The sequence below is a fragment of the Entelurus aequoreus genome, linkage group LG28, assembly GCF_033978785.1.
Source record: "Entelurus aequoreus isolate RoL-2023_Sb linkage group LG28, RoL_Eaeq_v1.1, whole genome shotgun sequence".
NCBI classification, from domain to species: Eukaryota; Metazoa; Chordata; class Actinopteri; order Syngnathiformes; family Syngnathidae; genus Entelurus; species Entelurus aequoreus.
The window spans coordinates 15,181,860-15,199,357 of NC_084758.1; the positions used below are offsets into that span (position 1 = coordinate 15,181,860).

General features: G+C 41.6%; 1 protein-coding gene across 2 annotated transcripts in view; it reads right to left on the reverse strand.

Moving 5' to 3' along the window:
• Positions 1-17,498, reverse strand: part of nfkb1 (nuclear factor of kappa light polypeptide gene enhancer in B-cells 1) — a 68,364-nt gene that overhangs the window by 29,433 nt on the left and 21,433 nt on the right. For both annotated transcript variants that reach the window (XM_062040046.1, XM_062040045.1), the window contains exons 6-8: positions 4,240-4,391; positions 960-1,123; positions 733-891 (exon numbers count right to left, since the gene is read on the reverse strand). In XM_062040046.1, the coding sequence (XP_061896030.1) occupies positions 733-891; positions 960-1,123; positions 4,240-4,391 (475 nt within the window). The remainder of the gene's footprint in view (positions 1-732; positions 892-959; positions 1,124-4,239; positions 4,392-17,498) is intronic.

The following is a 17,498-nucleotide window of genomic DNA, read 5'->3' on the forward strand; positions in this document are numbered from 1 at the left end:
AGGGGAGCAGTGAGCAGCAGCGGTGGCCATGCCCGGGGATAGTTTTGGTGATTTAATCCCCCAATTTCAACCCTTGATGCTGAGTGCCAAGCAGGGAGGGTAATGGGTCCCATTTTTATAGTGTTTGGTATGACTCGGCCGGGGTTTGAACTCACAACCTACCGATCTCAGGGCTGACACTCTAAGCAGGTATGTTTTGTAACTGGATCTGTGTACTGTTATTTTTTTAATTATTTTGAGAATTGTATTTTTCTTTTCCCTTTCTTTTATTTGTAATTGGATTTGTGCATGTTTTGTAACTGGATCTGTGTATTATTATTTTACTGTGAACTTTTGAAAAGGACCCCAGGAAGACTAGCCTGGCGTTTGTGCGTCGGCTAATGGGGATCCTCAATAAACAATAAACTTGAAATTTTTTTTTAATAAATATTAAAAAAAGGAAAAAAAAGAAAGTGATGACCAAAAAATAAACAAAAGAAAAAAATAAGTAAAAGAAAAAAATATTAAATAGAAAAAAGTGATGACAATAAATAAAATAAAAACATAAGCAAAATCAATAAATAAATACAAAAAAAGGAGAAAAAAAAGAAAGTGATTTCATAGCGTCAGAGAGAGGAAATCAAGCAGCAGGAAGGAGGAAATGAAAGTGTCGACCACACACACACCCTCATGCACGCACACACACAATCAGCTATGTTTGCAAGTCAAGCTCCACACAGCGTTTAGACTCACTGCTGTCATAGATGGCTTCTGACACCACCGGGTCAAGTCGCCGGGTGAAAGCGCCGTCGCTGTCTGGGAGGAAGGCGGTGAACATGAGGCGCACCACGCTGAGGTCCATCTCCTTGGCCTGGAGCGACGCCACGCTGCTGATCAAGCTGCACTGATGCTCTGTGTACCACATGTGCGCGTGAGCAGCTTTCTCGGCCATCTTAATGCGCACGCACTCACAAACTGACCGCTGAGTTCACGGGGGACACGGCCCTCCCCCTGCAGGGAATCGATGTCAGTGTGGATGCAGACTCCAAAGTTGTATCCCATCCTGAAGGCCTCAATCATGCGCCCCTCCAGAGTCTTGGCCACGTTCTTCTTGGTCACGTGCAGGATGCCCAAGTTTGGAAATCTGAGCACACAAACAGTGTGTGTGTTAGACATCCGTATTTGGCATTTTGACGTACATCAGGCTTTCTTGGAAAATTAATTCAAGAATAAAAATAACTCTCATTGATGGGACACAATCAAGTCATAAAAATAGGGTCCCACAGTAAATTTTTGGGGTCCCACTTTTTTGTAACCGTTTTGAAAACAAATGATAAATGTATGCATTATCCTGTTATATCTCACATTGTATATTGTGTTTTGGAAAAAGGTTGCCATAAATGTTAATTCATGAAAAAAAGAAAACAAAAGAAAACACATTTTTATGAACATGTAAATTTATTCAGTTAAACATTCATTCACTTTCTTCTAGAGATGTCCGATAATATCGGCAGATAAATGCTTTAAAATGTAATATCGGAAATTATCGGTATCGTTTTTTTTATTTTTGGTATCCTTTTTTAAATTTATATTAAATCAACATAAAAAACACAAGATACACTTACAATTAGTGCACCAACCCAAAAAAAACCTCCCTCCCCCATTCACACAAAAGGGTTGTTTCTTTCTGTTATTAATATTCTGGTTCTTACATTATATATCAATATATATCAATACCGTCTGCAGGGATACAGTCCGTAAGCACACATGATTGTGCGTGCTGCTGGTCCACTAATAGTACTAACCTTTAACAGTTAATTTTACTCATTTTCATTAATTACTAGTTTCTATGCAACTGTTTTTATATTGTTTTACTTTCTTTTTTATTCAAGAAATAGTTTTTAATTAATTTATCTTATTTTATTTTATTAATTTTTTTAAAAAGGACCTTATCTACACCATACCTGGTTGTCCAAATTAGGCATAATAATGTGTTAATTCCACGACTGTATATATCGGTATCTGTTGATATCGGTATCGGTAATTAAGAGTTGGACAATATCGGAATATCGGATATCTGCAAAAAATCCCTACTTTCTTCTTTTCCTTCATGGATCTAAACCGCTGCTGGTATTTTTTTCTATATTTCTATTGTAATATTTTCAGAATGTGCTTGTTCTATTTTTGGCCAAAGTAAGACAAAGAAAACAATCTGAAGTTGTTTTTCTATTTTAGTTTTAATGCCATGATTTTAATAGTCCGGCCCGCGTGTGCACAGATTTTCCTCCATGCGGCCCCTGAGCTAAAATGAGTTTGACACCCCTGATCTACGTGAAGGAGCCCAGAATTTTTATTTAAATGTTCGCAATATTTCAGGGTTCCTCACGAAGAAACCTTATAATGAATTATTTTTTAAGCAATTCATAAATTGCTAAAAAATTAAAGGTAAAGTTAAAGTTAAAGTACCAATGATTGTCACACTCACACTAGGTGTGGTGAAATTTGTCCTCTGCATTTGACCCATCCCCTTGCTCACCCCTGGGAGGTGAGGGGAGCAGTGGGCAGCAGCGGTGCCACGCCCGGGAATAATTTTTGGTGACTTAACCCCCAATTCCAACCCTTGATGCTGAGTGCCAAGCAGGGAGGTAATGGGTCCCAATTTTATAGTCTTTGGTATGTTGTTATGATGTAGAAAAAAGCCATATTTTAAAAAATTTTCCCAGGAGATTTTTGCCATATTTTGAAATGCAAATTGTGATGCTCCTTTTGGACACACGTAATAAAGGTGTTTGATGTTTTTTGCTATTAAATTAACCACGACATTGACATATGTCGCTACTAGTCCCACGTTTCCTAAAAAAATGTGTTAAAAAAAAGCCTTCTCCAGCTGTTTACTGACGTATACTATATGCATATTTAAGTAACTTTTACTGCAAATTAATATCGCCTCCAAATATGGGTTATCTGCCTCCTTGACTACCGTATTTTCCGGACTATAAGGCGTATTTAAAATCCTTTTTTTTCTCTCAAAACTCGACAGTGCGCCTTATAACCCGGTGCTCCTAATGTACGGAACAATTCTGGTTTTGCTTACCGACCTTGATGCAATTTTATCTGGTACATGGTGAAATGATAGGTGTGACCAGTAGATGGCAGTCAAACATAAGAGATACGTGTAGACTGCACTATGATGGTAATATGACTCAAGTAAAGAACACCAACATTTTATATGTTCCATTGAAAATATAGAACATTAAACACGGCGCTCAAAAATCTATCAAAATGTTTTAGTACGACTTTGGTAAGCTAGGAAGCCGCACCGCTTGATGGAATGTCGGCGCATTAAACATAGGAGTATTATTATGGTGTGTGTATAAGGTAAGACATATTATCTGCCGTTTTGTTTCGTAATATTATGCAAACGCAACTTTTCTTACCTTCTGGTACCTGCTGATCTGTATTTGGGTATTGCATAAATCCTGAAAAATTGCACGCGTCCGCCTTTGTAGTCCGTGCCGACATCGTAGTCGATAAGCTTCTTCTTTTTCTCTATCTTCTTGTTATGGGACATTCATCCTCCGCTGTTGCCATTTCTAATATAAAGTAGTGTAAAGTTCTTACTCATATCCGTCAGTAAACTCGCCATGAAAGCGTTAAAACATACCAGTGTAGTGAGTTTACATTATTCACCCAAAGAACTTTAGTTATTAGATAGTTCCGGTCGGACGGTTTTTCACGGGGCAAATTTCCGGCGGATGAGAAGATGCTGCTCCGTTATTGATTGAAGTAAAGTCAGAATGTCATTAAAACAGTTAGCTCTATCTTTTGACACTTCTTCCACTCCCGTCCTTGCACGCTACACCGCTACAACAAAGATGACGGGGAGAAGACGCTGCCGAAGGTGAGCCACGTAAATAAGACCGCCCACAAAACGGCGCATCCGGAAGAGATTGTCAGAAAGCGGCTTGAAGATGATCTGTAAAACATCATCTATGCAACATTTTGACCAAAAAACCACCATTACATGTTATGTAGACCACAAGGAAGTGTTTTACATTTAGGAAAAAATAAATAATAATATGACTCCTTTAATGCGCCCTATAATCCAGTGCGCCTTATAGATGAAAACAGATCGAAAATAGACAATTCATCGGCAGTGCGCCTTATAATCTGGTCTGGAAAATATGGTAATAATAATTGGTATCGGCCCTGAAAAACAAACCAAATCGGTCAATCTCTGGTGTGTGTGAGCCCACGTACGTTATGTTGGAGTCTTTGGCAGGAACGTCTATCATGCACACGCCATTGTCGCAGTGTTTGCCCACCAGACTGTGAGCGTGCAGCTGAGGGGGGTTGGTGAGCGCCGTCACCAGCTGGACCACCACGCGGGCCGGACCCTGGTAGTTACAGATCTGAAAGAAGGAGAAGACAAACACTGAGGCGGACTGACGACCCTCTCACTGATACCACCATGTTCATGTCAGGGTCAGAGTCGTGTGTGGACAACTGGGTGTCAGAGTTAGTCCCAACCATGGCGCCCTGTCATCGTGTGGCAGGCTTTTGACCAATCAGAGAGAGCATGGCCAGACAAACGCCTAAATCATGTTCAAAGAGCCATATTGGACCAAAAATACAAAAAACAAATCTGTATGGAGCCGCAAAAAGGCAAAAGCCTTATGTACGTGTTATAATGAAGGCAACACATTAAGTACGTGTTCTCAGAGGGTTAGATAACTCCTGGAAATGATTGGCTTAAAACAGCCAACGGTATACGATGTGTGTGTTCAAGTTAAAGGAAAGGACAGGCTGTCTTCTTCTAATGGATTTATTACAATCTTTTCAAGCTGGGTAACGTTTGCTGTGGTCTGGAACAACATGGCACACAATCAGAAATGCAGCAAATATTAAATACAGATAATGTGTCATGACACATGCAAATATAAATTAAATACACAGAGGACATAAGTAAAGGAAAATAAATTAACTCAAATATACCTACAAACGAGGCATAATAATGCAATATGTACACACAGCTAGCCTAAGTAGCATGGTTTATTAGCACGCCACGAAAGTCAATAACATCAACAAAGTTCACCTTTGTGCATTCACGCACAGCATAAAATGTTTGGTGGACAAAATGAGACAAAGAAGGAGAGGTATAAAACACGTCTATCTGTGGCAGCGTCAGAGAAAGTTGTACATGTAAACCAAACTACGGCGAGTTCAAGAACTTTTTGCAACTCAACGCTAAGAAAACGGAAATGCTGATTATCGGTCCTGCTAAACACAGACACCTATTTAATAATACCACCTTAACATTTGACAACCAAACAATTACACAAGGCGACTCGGTAAAGAATCTGGGTATTATCTTCCACCCAACTCTCTCGTTTGAGTCACACATTAAGAGTGTTACTATAACGGCCTTCTTTCATCTCCGTAATATATCTAAAATTCGTTCCATTTTGTCCACTAGCGACGCTGAGATCATTATTCATGCGTTCGTTACGTCTCGTCTCAATTACTGTAAGGTATTATTTTCAGGTCTCCCTATGTCTAGCATTAAAAGACTTTTGACAAGAACAAGAAAGTTTGATCATATTACGCCTATACTGCATATACCTTTATATACATATATACCTATACTGGCTCACCTGCACTGGCTTCCTGTGCACTTAAGATGTGACTTTAAGGTTTTACTACTTACGTATAAAATACTACACGGTCTAGCTCCAGCCTATCTTGCTGATTGTATTGTACCATATGTCCCGGCAAGAAATCTGCATTCAAAGAACTCCGGCTTATTAGTGATTCCCAGAGCCCCAAAAAAGTCTACGGGCTATAGAGCGTTTTCTATTGGGGCTCCAGTACTATGAAATGCCCTCCCGGTAACAGTTAGAGATGCTACCTCAGTAGAAGCATTTAAGTCCCATCATAAAACTAATTTGTATACTCTAGCCTTTAAATAGACCCCCTTTTTAGACCAGTTGATCTGCCGTTTCTTTACTGCTCTGCCCCCCTCTCCTGCGTGGAGAGAGGGGGCACAGATTCGGTGACCACAGATGACGCGCCAGCTGTCCAAAGTCGGGACCCAGGGTGGACCACTCGTCTGTGCATCAGTTGGGGACGTCTCTGCGCTGCTGACCTGTCTCCGCTCAAAATGATCTCCTGTTGGCCCCACTATGGACTGGACTCTCACACTATTATGTTAGATCCACTATGGACTGGACTCTCACACTATTATGTTAGATCCACTTTGGACTGGACTCTCACACTATTATGTTGGATCCACTATGGACTGAACTCCCACACTATTATGTTAGATCCACTATAGACTGGACTCTCACACTATTATGTTGGATCCACTATGGACTGGACTCTCACACTATTATGTTAGATCCACTATGGACTGGACTCTCACACTACTATGTTCGATCCACTATGGACTGGACTCTCACACTATTATGTTAGATCCACTATGGACTGGACTCTCACACTATTATGCTCGATCCAGTATGGACTGCAGTCTCACACTATTATTTTAGATCCACTATGGACTGGACTCTCATACTATTGTTAGATCCACTATGGACTAGACTCTCACACTATTATGTTAGATCCACTATGGACTGGACTCTCACACTATTATGTTAGATCCACTATGGACTGGACTCTCACACTATTATGCTCGATCCAGTATGGACTGCACTCTCACACTATTATTTTAGATCCACTATGGACTGGACTCTCATACTATTATGTTAGATCTAAGGCTGCAGCTAACGATTATTTTTCTATCGATTAATCTATAGATTATTTTTTCGATTAATCTGTTAATCTATAGATTATTTTTTTGATTCATCTATAGATTATTTTTCCTTTTACCGATTATTTTTTATTTTATTTAAAAAAAAGTATGGCCACTCAGTCAACATTGACAACAACATGACAAAATATTCTGTAACAATGTAAACATTTAAAACTTTTAACATTTAACAAAATTAAAAGTAGCTTATTTGCTTTTTAATGTGCAAATATAAAAGTAAACATCCAGTGCAAATCTTAATATTCTGCAAAAGTATAAGCATTTCAAAAGTAAAAGTATTGCTTATTTTGCTTTAAAATGTGCAAAAATAAAGATAAACATCCAATACAAAAAAGTGCAAAACGAAATATTCTGTAACAACAGTGTAAACATTTCAACAAAAGTGAAAGTATTGCTTATTTGCTAAAATGTGCAAAAATAAAGATAAACATCCAATACAAAAAAGTGCCAATCTAAATATTCTGGAGCACTGTAAACATTAAGTATTGCTTTTAAAATGTGCAAAATAAACATCCAGTCCAACAGTACACAATAACCAATTCTACTCATTCCAGTGAGTGACTAATAGTTGTAATGAAGAAAGGTTAGCATGTCTACTTGCTTTGCTTCTTTTCTTGTTTACAATATTCCCAGCAGCTGAAAGTAGGCGCTCAGAAGGGGTCGATGTGGCTGGAACTGAGAGGTAATTAGCCTTCACCTCAAACCAGGACTGCGAGCGAGCTGAGCTGCAGTTTAAGTTTCTAGTAGGTCAACGGGCTCATAGTGATGTTACTAGTAGTTGACTGGGAGGTGTTTATTATCATTTGGGGAGAGTCCGCTGCCTGATGCTCACCTGCTAAACACCTATCTGCTCGACGCTGAAGCGCTGACTACATGCGCTATGAATACGCACTGCTGATTGGCTGATAATGCTTCGTGTGTACCAATCAGATGGTTGTGTGGGTGGGACAATGCTGCGTGTGTACCAATCAGATGGTTGTATGGGTGGGACAATGCTGCGTGTGTACCAATCAGATGGTTGTATGGGTGGGACAATGCTGCGTGCTGAGACAGAGGCAGAGGAGCAAAGCAACTTGTTAAGACTTTAGCAGCTAAAGTTAGCTTTAGCTTAGAAACTCCGTGCGTGACTGCTCGCCGTCTGTTCGCTGTTGCGAAAAAGCTAAGTAGCGCTCTATCTGTGTGCTTTTAATTGTTCTACAGCTTTCTTTATCACTTCTCAAACATTTTTAGTGGTACTATTTAACTTGCAAATCACCCGATCTCTGTCCCACCACCCTTTCCTCAGCTAGCTAGCTGCTAAGCTAGCGCGGAGAAAGGCAGCGCCGGTCAGTAAGAAGCTACTCCTACAGACCGCGACCACTTCCCTGAGGACAGCAGGAACTTCACTCGGTGACAGAAAACACTGTGAGTAATGGCTTCCTGCGCGTCTTGCACCATACTCACGGAGAGGTTGGCTCTGCTAGAGGGCCGTGTCCGCCAGTTAGAGCAGAGTAATGTCGTAACTTTAGATGTTGCGGACACATCTGCTAGCGTTAGCTGTAGCGAGCTAACTAGCCCAGCTTGTAGCAGTCCTAAGCGGCCTACAAGCTACGGTGTACCGGTTGAGACGCATAATAGATTTAGCTCTTTAGCTAGTCCTACACCCCAGTCTACCGGGCACCACACCTTAGTTATAGGGGACTCCATCACCCGAAACATAAAGCTTAGCAAACCAGCCACAATAAAGTGTATCCCCGGGGCCAGAGCACCTGACATTGAAGCTAATCTTAGGGAGCTAACTCGCAACAGGCCTAGTAAACACGTACGACAGGCTAATCGCACCACTAATTATGCGTATATAGTTGTACACGTTGGCTCCAATGACACTAGAATGAGACAGTCAGAGATTACAAAGAGAAACATAGCCAGGACTTGTGATCTCGCCAGAAAGATGTCCAGGCATCGAGTAATTGTCTCTGGCCCCCTGCCTGCGAGAGGCAATGATGAGAGATATAGCAGATTAGTCTCGCTTAACAAGTGGTTGGCTAGCTACTGTAGGCAGCAGGGACTAACGTTTATTGATAACTGGCCCTCTTTCTGGGGCAAACCAGGCTTGCTGATGAGAGACGGCCTTCACCCTAACCAGGAAGGCGCCATCATCCTGTCTAGAAACATAGACTACTATTTAAGTCTCACTTGACTGACTACACTAGAGCAAGCCCGGTCACAGGCAATTACAATGTCTGTTAGTCCGGGTGAGGAGTCAGTTAAGCTAGAACTAGCCAGCGCCAGGCTGGATAATCCATGTACGCATAGCAATTCTCTTAGAATAATACACAATTCACATAATGTTTTTTCTGTTGTGTCTGTGTCAGAGGTGGACATGCATTCTACTGAGGTGGCAAATTATGATATGTCCAGTCTATTGCAGCACCAAGCAAACAATCGGAAAATTCCCGTCATATCAATTCCTAGATATGGTCGAAACTATTTAAAGTGCACTACGCATAATAAACGCAACATTGTTAATATTGCCACTACGGATAATCTTAACAAAAACTCGTCAAAACAGCCCAATACCTATAATATGGGCTTTTTAAACATAAGATCATTGTCTCCCAAGGCGTTATTGGTTAATGAGGTCATTAGAGACAACAATCTTAACGTCATTGGTCTTAGCGAAACCTGGCTCAAACCGGACGAATTTTTTGCGCTCAATGAGGCATCTCCTCCTAACTATACGAATGCGCATGTTGCCCGCCCTCTTAAAAGGGGAGGGGGTGTCGCACTAATATACAATGAAAATTTCAACCTTACCCCTAACCTAAATAATAAATATAAATCGTTTGAGTTGCTTACTATGAGGTCTGTCACACCGCTACCTCTCGACCTGGCTGTTATCTACCGCCCCCCTGGGCCCTATTCGGACTTTATCAGTGAATTCTCAGAGTTCGTTGCTGATCTAGTGACGCACGCCGACAATATAATCATAATGGGGGACTTTAATATCCATATGAATACCCCATCGGACCCTCAGTGCGTGGCGCTCCAAACCATAATTGATAGCTGTGGTCTTACACAAATAATACATGAACCCACGCATCGCAACGGTAATACAATAGATCTAGTGCTTGTCAGGGGTGTCACCACCTCCAAAGTTATGATACTTCCATATACTAAAGTAATGTCCGATCATTACCTTATAAAATTTGAAGTTTTGACTCTTTGTCAACAAGCTAATAATAATAATAACTGCTATAGCGGCCGCAACATTAATGCTGCCACAACGATGACTCTTGCTGACCTACTGCCTTCGGTAATAGCACCATTCCCAAATTATGTCGGCTCTATTGATAAACTCACTAACAACTTTGACGATGCCTTGCGCGAAATTATTGATAGTATAGCACCGCTAAAGCAAAAAAGGGCCCCTAAAAGGCGCACCCCATGGTTTACAGAAGAAATTAGAGCTCATAAATTATCATGTAGAAAACTGGAACGCAAATGGCGCGCGACTAAACTTGAGGTTTTCCATCAAGCATGGAGTGATAGTTTAATAACTTATAAACGCATGCTTACCTTAGCTAAAGCTAAATACTACTCAAATCTCATCCGCCTCAACAAAAACGATCCTAAATTTCTGTTTAGTACAGTAGCATCGCTAACCCAACAAGGGACTCCTCCCAGTAGCTCCACCCACTCGGCAGATGATTTTATGAATTTCTTTAATAAGAAAATTGAACTCATTAGAAAGGAGATTAAAGACAACGCATCCCAGCTACAACTGGGCTCTATTAACACAAATACGACTGTATATACGACGGACACTGCCCTCCAAAATAGTCTCTCTATTTTTGATGAAATAACATTAGAGGATTTATTACAGCGTGTAAGTGGGATAAAACAAACAACATGTTTACTTGACCCACTTCCTGGGAAACTTATCAAGGAACTGTTTGTATTATTAGGTCCATCAGTGTTAAATATTATAAACTTATCACTTTCCTCCGGCACTGTTCCCCTAGCATTCAAAAAAGCGGTTATTCATCCTCTGCTCAAAAGACCTAACCTCGATCCTGACCTCATGGTAAACTACCGACCGGTCTCCCACCTTCCGTTTATTTCCAAAATTCTCGAAAAAACTGTTGCACAGCAGCTAAATGAACACTTAGTGACTAACAATCTCTGTGAACCTTTTCAATCCGGTTTCAGGGCAAATCACTCTACGGAGACAGCCCTCGCAAAAATGACTAATGATCTATTGCTAACGATGGATTCTGATGCGTCATCTATGTTGCTGCTTCTTGATCTTAGCGCCGCTTTCGATACCGTCGATCATAATATTTTATTAGAGCGTATCAAAACACGTATTGGTATGTCAGACTTAGCCTTGTCTTGGTTTAACTCTTATCTTACTGACAGGATGCAGTGCGTCTCCCATAACAATGTGACCTCGGACTATGTCAAGGTAACGTGCGGAGTTCCCCAGGGTTCGGTTCTTGGCCCTGCACTCTTTAGTATTTACATGCTGCCGCTGGGTGACATCATACGCAAGTACGGTGTTAGCTTTCACTGTTATGCTGATGACACTCAACTCTACATGCCCTTAAAGCTGACCAACACGCCGGACTGTAGTCAGCTGGAGGCGTGTCTTAATGAAATTAAACAATGGATGTCCGCTAACTTTTTGCAACTCAACGCTAAGAAAACGGAAATGCTGATTATCGGTCCTGCTAGACACCAACATCTATTTAATAATACCACCTTAACATTTGACAACCAAACAATTAAACAAGGAGACTCGGTAAAGAATCTGGGTATTATCTTCGACCCAACTCTCTCGTTTGAGTCACACATTAAGAGTGTTACTAAAACGGCCTTCTTTCATCTCCGTAATATCGCTAAAATTCGTTCCATCTTGTCCACTAGCGACGCTGAGATCATTATTCATGCGTTCGTTACGTCTCGTCTCGATTACTGTAACGTATTATTTTCGGGTCTCCCTATGTCTAGCATTAAAAGATTACAGTTGGTACAAAATGCGGCTGCAAGGCTTTTGACAAAAACAAGAAAGTTTGATCATATTACGCCTATACTGGCTCACTTGCACTGGCTTCCTGTGCACTTAAGATGCGACTTTAAGGTTTTACTACTTACGTATAAAATATTACACGGTTTAGCTCCAGCCTATCTCGCCGATTGTATTGTACCATATGTCCCGACAAGAAATCTGCGTTCAAAGAACTCCGGCTTATTAGTGATTCCCAGAGCCAAAAAAAAGTCTGCGGGCTATAGAGCGTTTTCTATTCGGGCTCCAGTACTCTGGAATGCCCTCCCGGTAACAGTTAGAGATGCTACCTCAGTAGAAGCATTTAAGTCCCATCTTAAAACTCATTTGTATAATCTAGCCTTTAAATAGACCCCCCCTTTTTTAGACCAGTTGATCTGCCGTTTCTTTTCTTCTCTCCTCTTCTCCCCTGTCCCTTGCGAGGGGGAGTTGCATAGGTCCGGTGGCCATGGATGAAGTGCTGGCTGTCCAGAGCCGGGACCCCGGGTGGACCACTAGCCTGTGCATCGGTTGGGGACATCTCTGCGCTGCTGACCCGTCTCCGCTCGGGATGGTTTCCTGTTGGCTCCGCTGTGGACTGGACTCCCGCTGATGTGTTGGATCCACTGTGGACTGGACTTTCACAATGTTATGTCAGACCCACTCGACATCCGTTGCTTTCGGTCTCCCCTAGAGGGGGGGGGTTACCCACATATGCGGTCCTCTCCAAGGTTTCTCATAGTCATTCACCGACGTCCCACTGGGGTGAGTTTTTCCTTGCCCGTATGTGGGCTCTGTACCGAGGATGTCGTTGTGGCTTGTACAGCCCTTTGAGACACTTGTGATTTAGGGCTATATAAATAAACATTGATTGATTGATTGATTGAAACTCGTTCGGTACACCCCCGTACCGAACCGAAAGCCCCGTACCGAAACGGTTCAATACAAAACACATACCGTTACACCCCTAGCAGATACAAATGACACATTCATGTTTTTGTGTAATGATGACAACGTATGCTAACGCGGACGATTGACTAGTTGATGGTTGATGGTTTTCTTTTCAAATGTTCGTTCATAGCCGTTGTGCTGCTATGATAGGCCATTTCCGCTCGACACAGTGTGCATACAACAACATTATTAGGCTGTGTATTGAAATACTCCCACACTTTTGACGACTTTTGGCGTGCGTTTTTCCCCTCGCTCGCACAGTCTGCTTTGCGCTCCGCCATGACGGTAGTGTGACGTAAATATGCGACGCGTCGACGCACAAAAACAGCGTCGACGTATTTACGTAACCGATGACGTCGACTATGTCGACGCGTCGTTTCAGCCTTAGTTAGATCCACTACGGACTGGACTCTCACACTATTATGTTTGATCCACTACGGACTGGACTCCCACACTTTTATGTTAGATCTAAACTTTGGTTGATTGATTGATTGAAAGACCGCCAAAATTAGTAGGTCAAAACAGCGCTGGCCAAATACTGTCATCAGTGAAGCATGAACACAAACATATTTGGAAGGTTTGTGTTGTTTGTCCTCCTAAGAAACATGATTAAAACATTTTTGAAAAAGCTCCAGGGAGCCATGGGTTGCTGACCCGCGGCCTAAATGATTGGTCAAAAGCCCCTCACGTGACTACAGGGCGCCATGTTTGGGACCAACTCTGAAACTGAGTTGTCCATACTCTCGCAGGGTAAGGGACTTAAAATTTGAAAATCACCGGCAGCTTGTGTGAGTCACAACATTGTTCAGCTGATCATTCATGACACCACAGCAAAACATGAGCAAAGAACTTTTCGGGCATTGAATGCGTTTGACAACAGGAAGTGTGCAACTGCTGCAGCATGCAAACCACTTCCTCTTCCCCACCCCTCGGCCAATCACGGGACACCATGAACACCAGCAGCCATGTTACCGCAGTGGCAGGAAGAACCTGTGATACCCGTTTGTGACCTCTGACCTAATCATCTCCATTCCTCCTCAAGAAATGTGGAATTAAAATGGAATCCAAGCTTCTATTTTATTGTTTTACTCCCCCATGTACATGATCGGAGTTCAAAGGTCAAACTTATTTTCTCTTCACTGGGATGAAAGGCTGACATTCTTCTGACTGGGATGACCCAAACACTTCCTGTCGGCACATGCTTGACTCAACACGCCACCGCACGTGCTAACACATGCTACTTTGACTTTGTGTTCAGACACTAAAAAGTGTGAACTTTTGGCGTAAATGTATCCGGAACGTGAGAATTTCCCCCGGAGCATCAGAACCGAGGCGATGACGCGCGTGCACACATGGCAGCCCAAAGAGTTCCAACTACAACAGCGGCGTGCACAACAATAGCACGTGTCCAAACGCTGTTGAGTGCTGAGCAACAGGTGGCGCTACAACAACTGTACGAACACTTTATCCAATCAGGTGATAGTAGTACAAACCCCGTTTCCATATGAGTTAAGAAATTGTGTTAGATGTAAATATAAACGGAATACAATGATTTGCAAATCCTTTTCAACCCATATTCAAGAATGCACTACAAAGACAAGATATTTGATGTTCAAACTCATAAACTTTATATATTTTTTTGTAAATAATAATTAACTTAGAATTTCATGGCTGCAACACGTACCAAAGTAGTTGGGAAAGGGCATGTTCACCACTGTGTTACATGGCCTTTCCTTTTAACAACAAACGTTTGGGAACTGAGGAGACACATTTTTGAAGCTTCTCAGGTGGAATTCTTTCCCATTCTTGCTTGACGTACAGCTTAAGTTGTTCAACAGTCCGGGGGTCTCCGTTGTGGTATTTTAGGCTTCATAATGCGCCACACATTTTCAATGAGAGACAGGTCTGGACTACAGGCAGGCCAGTCTAGTACCCGCACTCTTTTACTATGAAGCCACGTTGATGTAACACGTGGCTTGGCATTGTCTTGCTGAAATAAGCAGGGGCGTCCATGGTGACGTTGCTTGGATGGCAACATATGTTGCTCCAAAACCTGTATGTACCTTTCAGCATTAATGGCGCCTTCACAGATGTGTAAGTTACCCATATCTTGGGCACTAATACACCCCCATACCATCACAGATGCTGGCTTTTCAACTTTGCGCCTATAATAATCCGGATGGTTCTTTTCCTCTTTGGTCCGGAGGACACAACGTCCACAGTTTCCAAAAACAATTTGAAATGTGGACTCGTCAGACCACTTTTCCACTTTGTATCAGTCCATCTTAGATGAGCTCAGGCCCAGCGAAGCCGACGGTGTTTCTGGGTGTTGTTGATAAACGGTTTTAGCCTTGCATAGGAGAGTTTTGCCTTGCATAGGAGAGTTTTAACTTGCACTTACAGATGTAGCGACCAACTGTAGCTACTGACCGTGGGATTCTAAAGTGTTCCTGAGCCCATGTGGTGATATCCTTTACACACTGATGTCGCTTGTTGATGCAGTACAGCCTGAGGGATCGAAGGTCAAGGGCTTAGCTGCTTACGTGCAGTGATTTCTCCAGATTCTCTGAACCCTTTGATGATATTACGGACCGTAGATGGTGAAATACCTAAATTCCTTGCAATAGCTGGTTGAGAAAGGTTTTTCTTAAACTGTTCAACAATTTGCTCATGCATTTGTTGACAAAGTGGTGACCCTCGCCCCATCCTTGTTTGTGAATGACTGAGCATTTCATGGAATCTACTTTTATACCCAATCATGGCACCCACCTGTTCCCAATTTGCCTGTTCACCTGTGGGATGTTCCAAATAAGTGTTTGATGTGCATTCCTCAACTTTATCAGTATTTATTGTCACCTTTCCCAACTTTTTTGTCACGTGTTGCTGGCATCAAATTCTAAAGTTAATGATTATTTGCAAAAAAAAAAAAGTTTATCAGTTTGGACATCAAATATGTTGTCTTTGTAGCATATTCAACTGAATATGGGTTGAAAATGATTTGCAAATCATTGTATTCCATTTATATTTACATCTAACACAATTTCCCAACTCATATGGAAACGGGGTTTGTAGATAGACAGTAATAAAGTATCTAGGGCTGGGCGATAAACCGATATCAATATATATCGCGAGACACCTAATCGATATCAATAAAAAATGCGTTTGAAAAAACTTTCCGAATTTTTTTTCCTCTATGTCGGAGAAAAGCGGAAGATGCAAAGTATTGTTTTTTTGGATTGTTTCAAAGTTAGACCAATGTGGTCTGTAAATGATGCAAGGCGAGACCGCTAATACCACACTACCTTAGCCCTGCTCACCCTTTAGAGCACAGCTGTAAGTTCCTGGCACTAAACCTGCAGAAAATAGTTCTTCTCAGGTTTCTCTATGCTTACATTTTCACACTTTGCACTATTTTCTTACACTTTATTTAGCAATTCTTACATATTGTGACGACGGTCGCATGGTGATGCGGGGTTTGTTTTCCCAGGATGCAGACGGACTTCGGACACAGCGTGAAGGTAGGAAATTATTTCTTTAAGAAATAAATCGGACGGGAACAAACAAAAACGTGCTCAAAGCACGGAAAGCAAAAACCAAACGGGCTAGCGTGGAAGCTAGCAACAAACAGAGCCTAGCGTGGAAGTTATTATACAGGTACCAGGAATCAAAAGTCGTCAACTGTTGCGTGTAGCAAATTAAGAAATCAGACTGACTGACCGGAAAAGGCAGTATTAAATAGTGCTACTGATTAGTGCTCGGGGAACAGGTGAGCTTCCCAAACACCAATCAGAGACAGGTGGAAACAATAAGCACCCGTGGGAACAGAAAACAAACCCAGGGGTGCACAAAAACGGGAACTGAGGGAGACCAAAAACCAAACTGAACATGATCCCGGCAGCGGATCATACCACATATTCCTTATTTTTACACCTTCATTTTAAGACCTTATTGTATAAATATGATTCACTTCACTTCACTTCACTATTGTTCAATGTGATTTTACAATTTTGTTTACATTGTTTAAATGTCTTTCATGCTTGTGTTGACATTTCCTGTGTCCTTATTTTCCATAGGTCATAAAAATGATCAATATCAACCAATATAGAACATTTACCGTATTTTCCGGACTATAAGGCGCACTTAAAATCATTTTTTCCCTCAAAACTCGACAGTGCGCCTTATAACCCGGTGTGCCTAATGTACGGAATAATTCTGGTTTAGCTTGCCGACCTCAAAGCTATATTATTTGGTACATGGTGTAATGATAAGTGTGACCAGTAAATGGCAGTCAAACATAGGAGATACGTGTAGACTGCAATATGATGGCAATATGACTCAAGCAAACAACATTTTTAATGTTCCATTTAAAATATAGAACATTAAACACAGCGCTGAAAAATCGATCAAAATGTTTTAGTACGACTTTGGTAAGCTATGAAGCCGCACGCTTGATGGAATGTCGGCGCATTAAACATTGGAGAATTATTATGGTGTGTGTATAAGGTAAGACATTATCTGGCGTTTTGTTTCGTAATATTATGCAAAAGCGACTTTTCTTACCTTCTGGTACCTGCTGATCGGTATTTGGGATCTGCATAAATCCTGAAAAAATTACGCGGGTCCGCCTTTGTAGTCCGTGTCGACACCGTAGTCGATTTGTTATGTGACATTCATCCTCCGCTGTTGCTATTTCTAATATAAAGTAGTGTAAAGTTC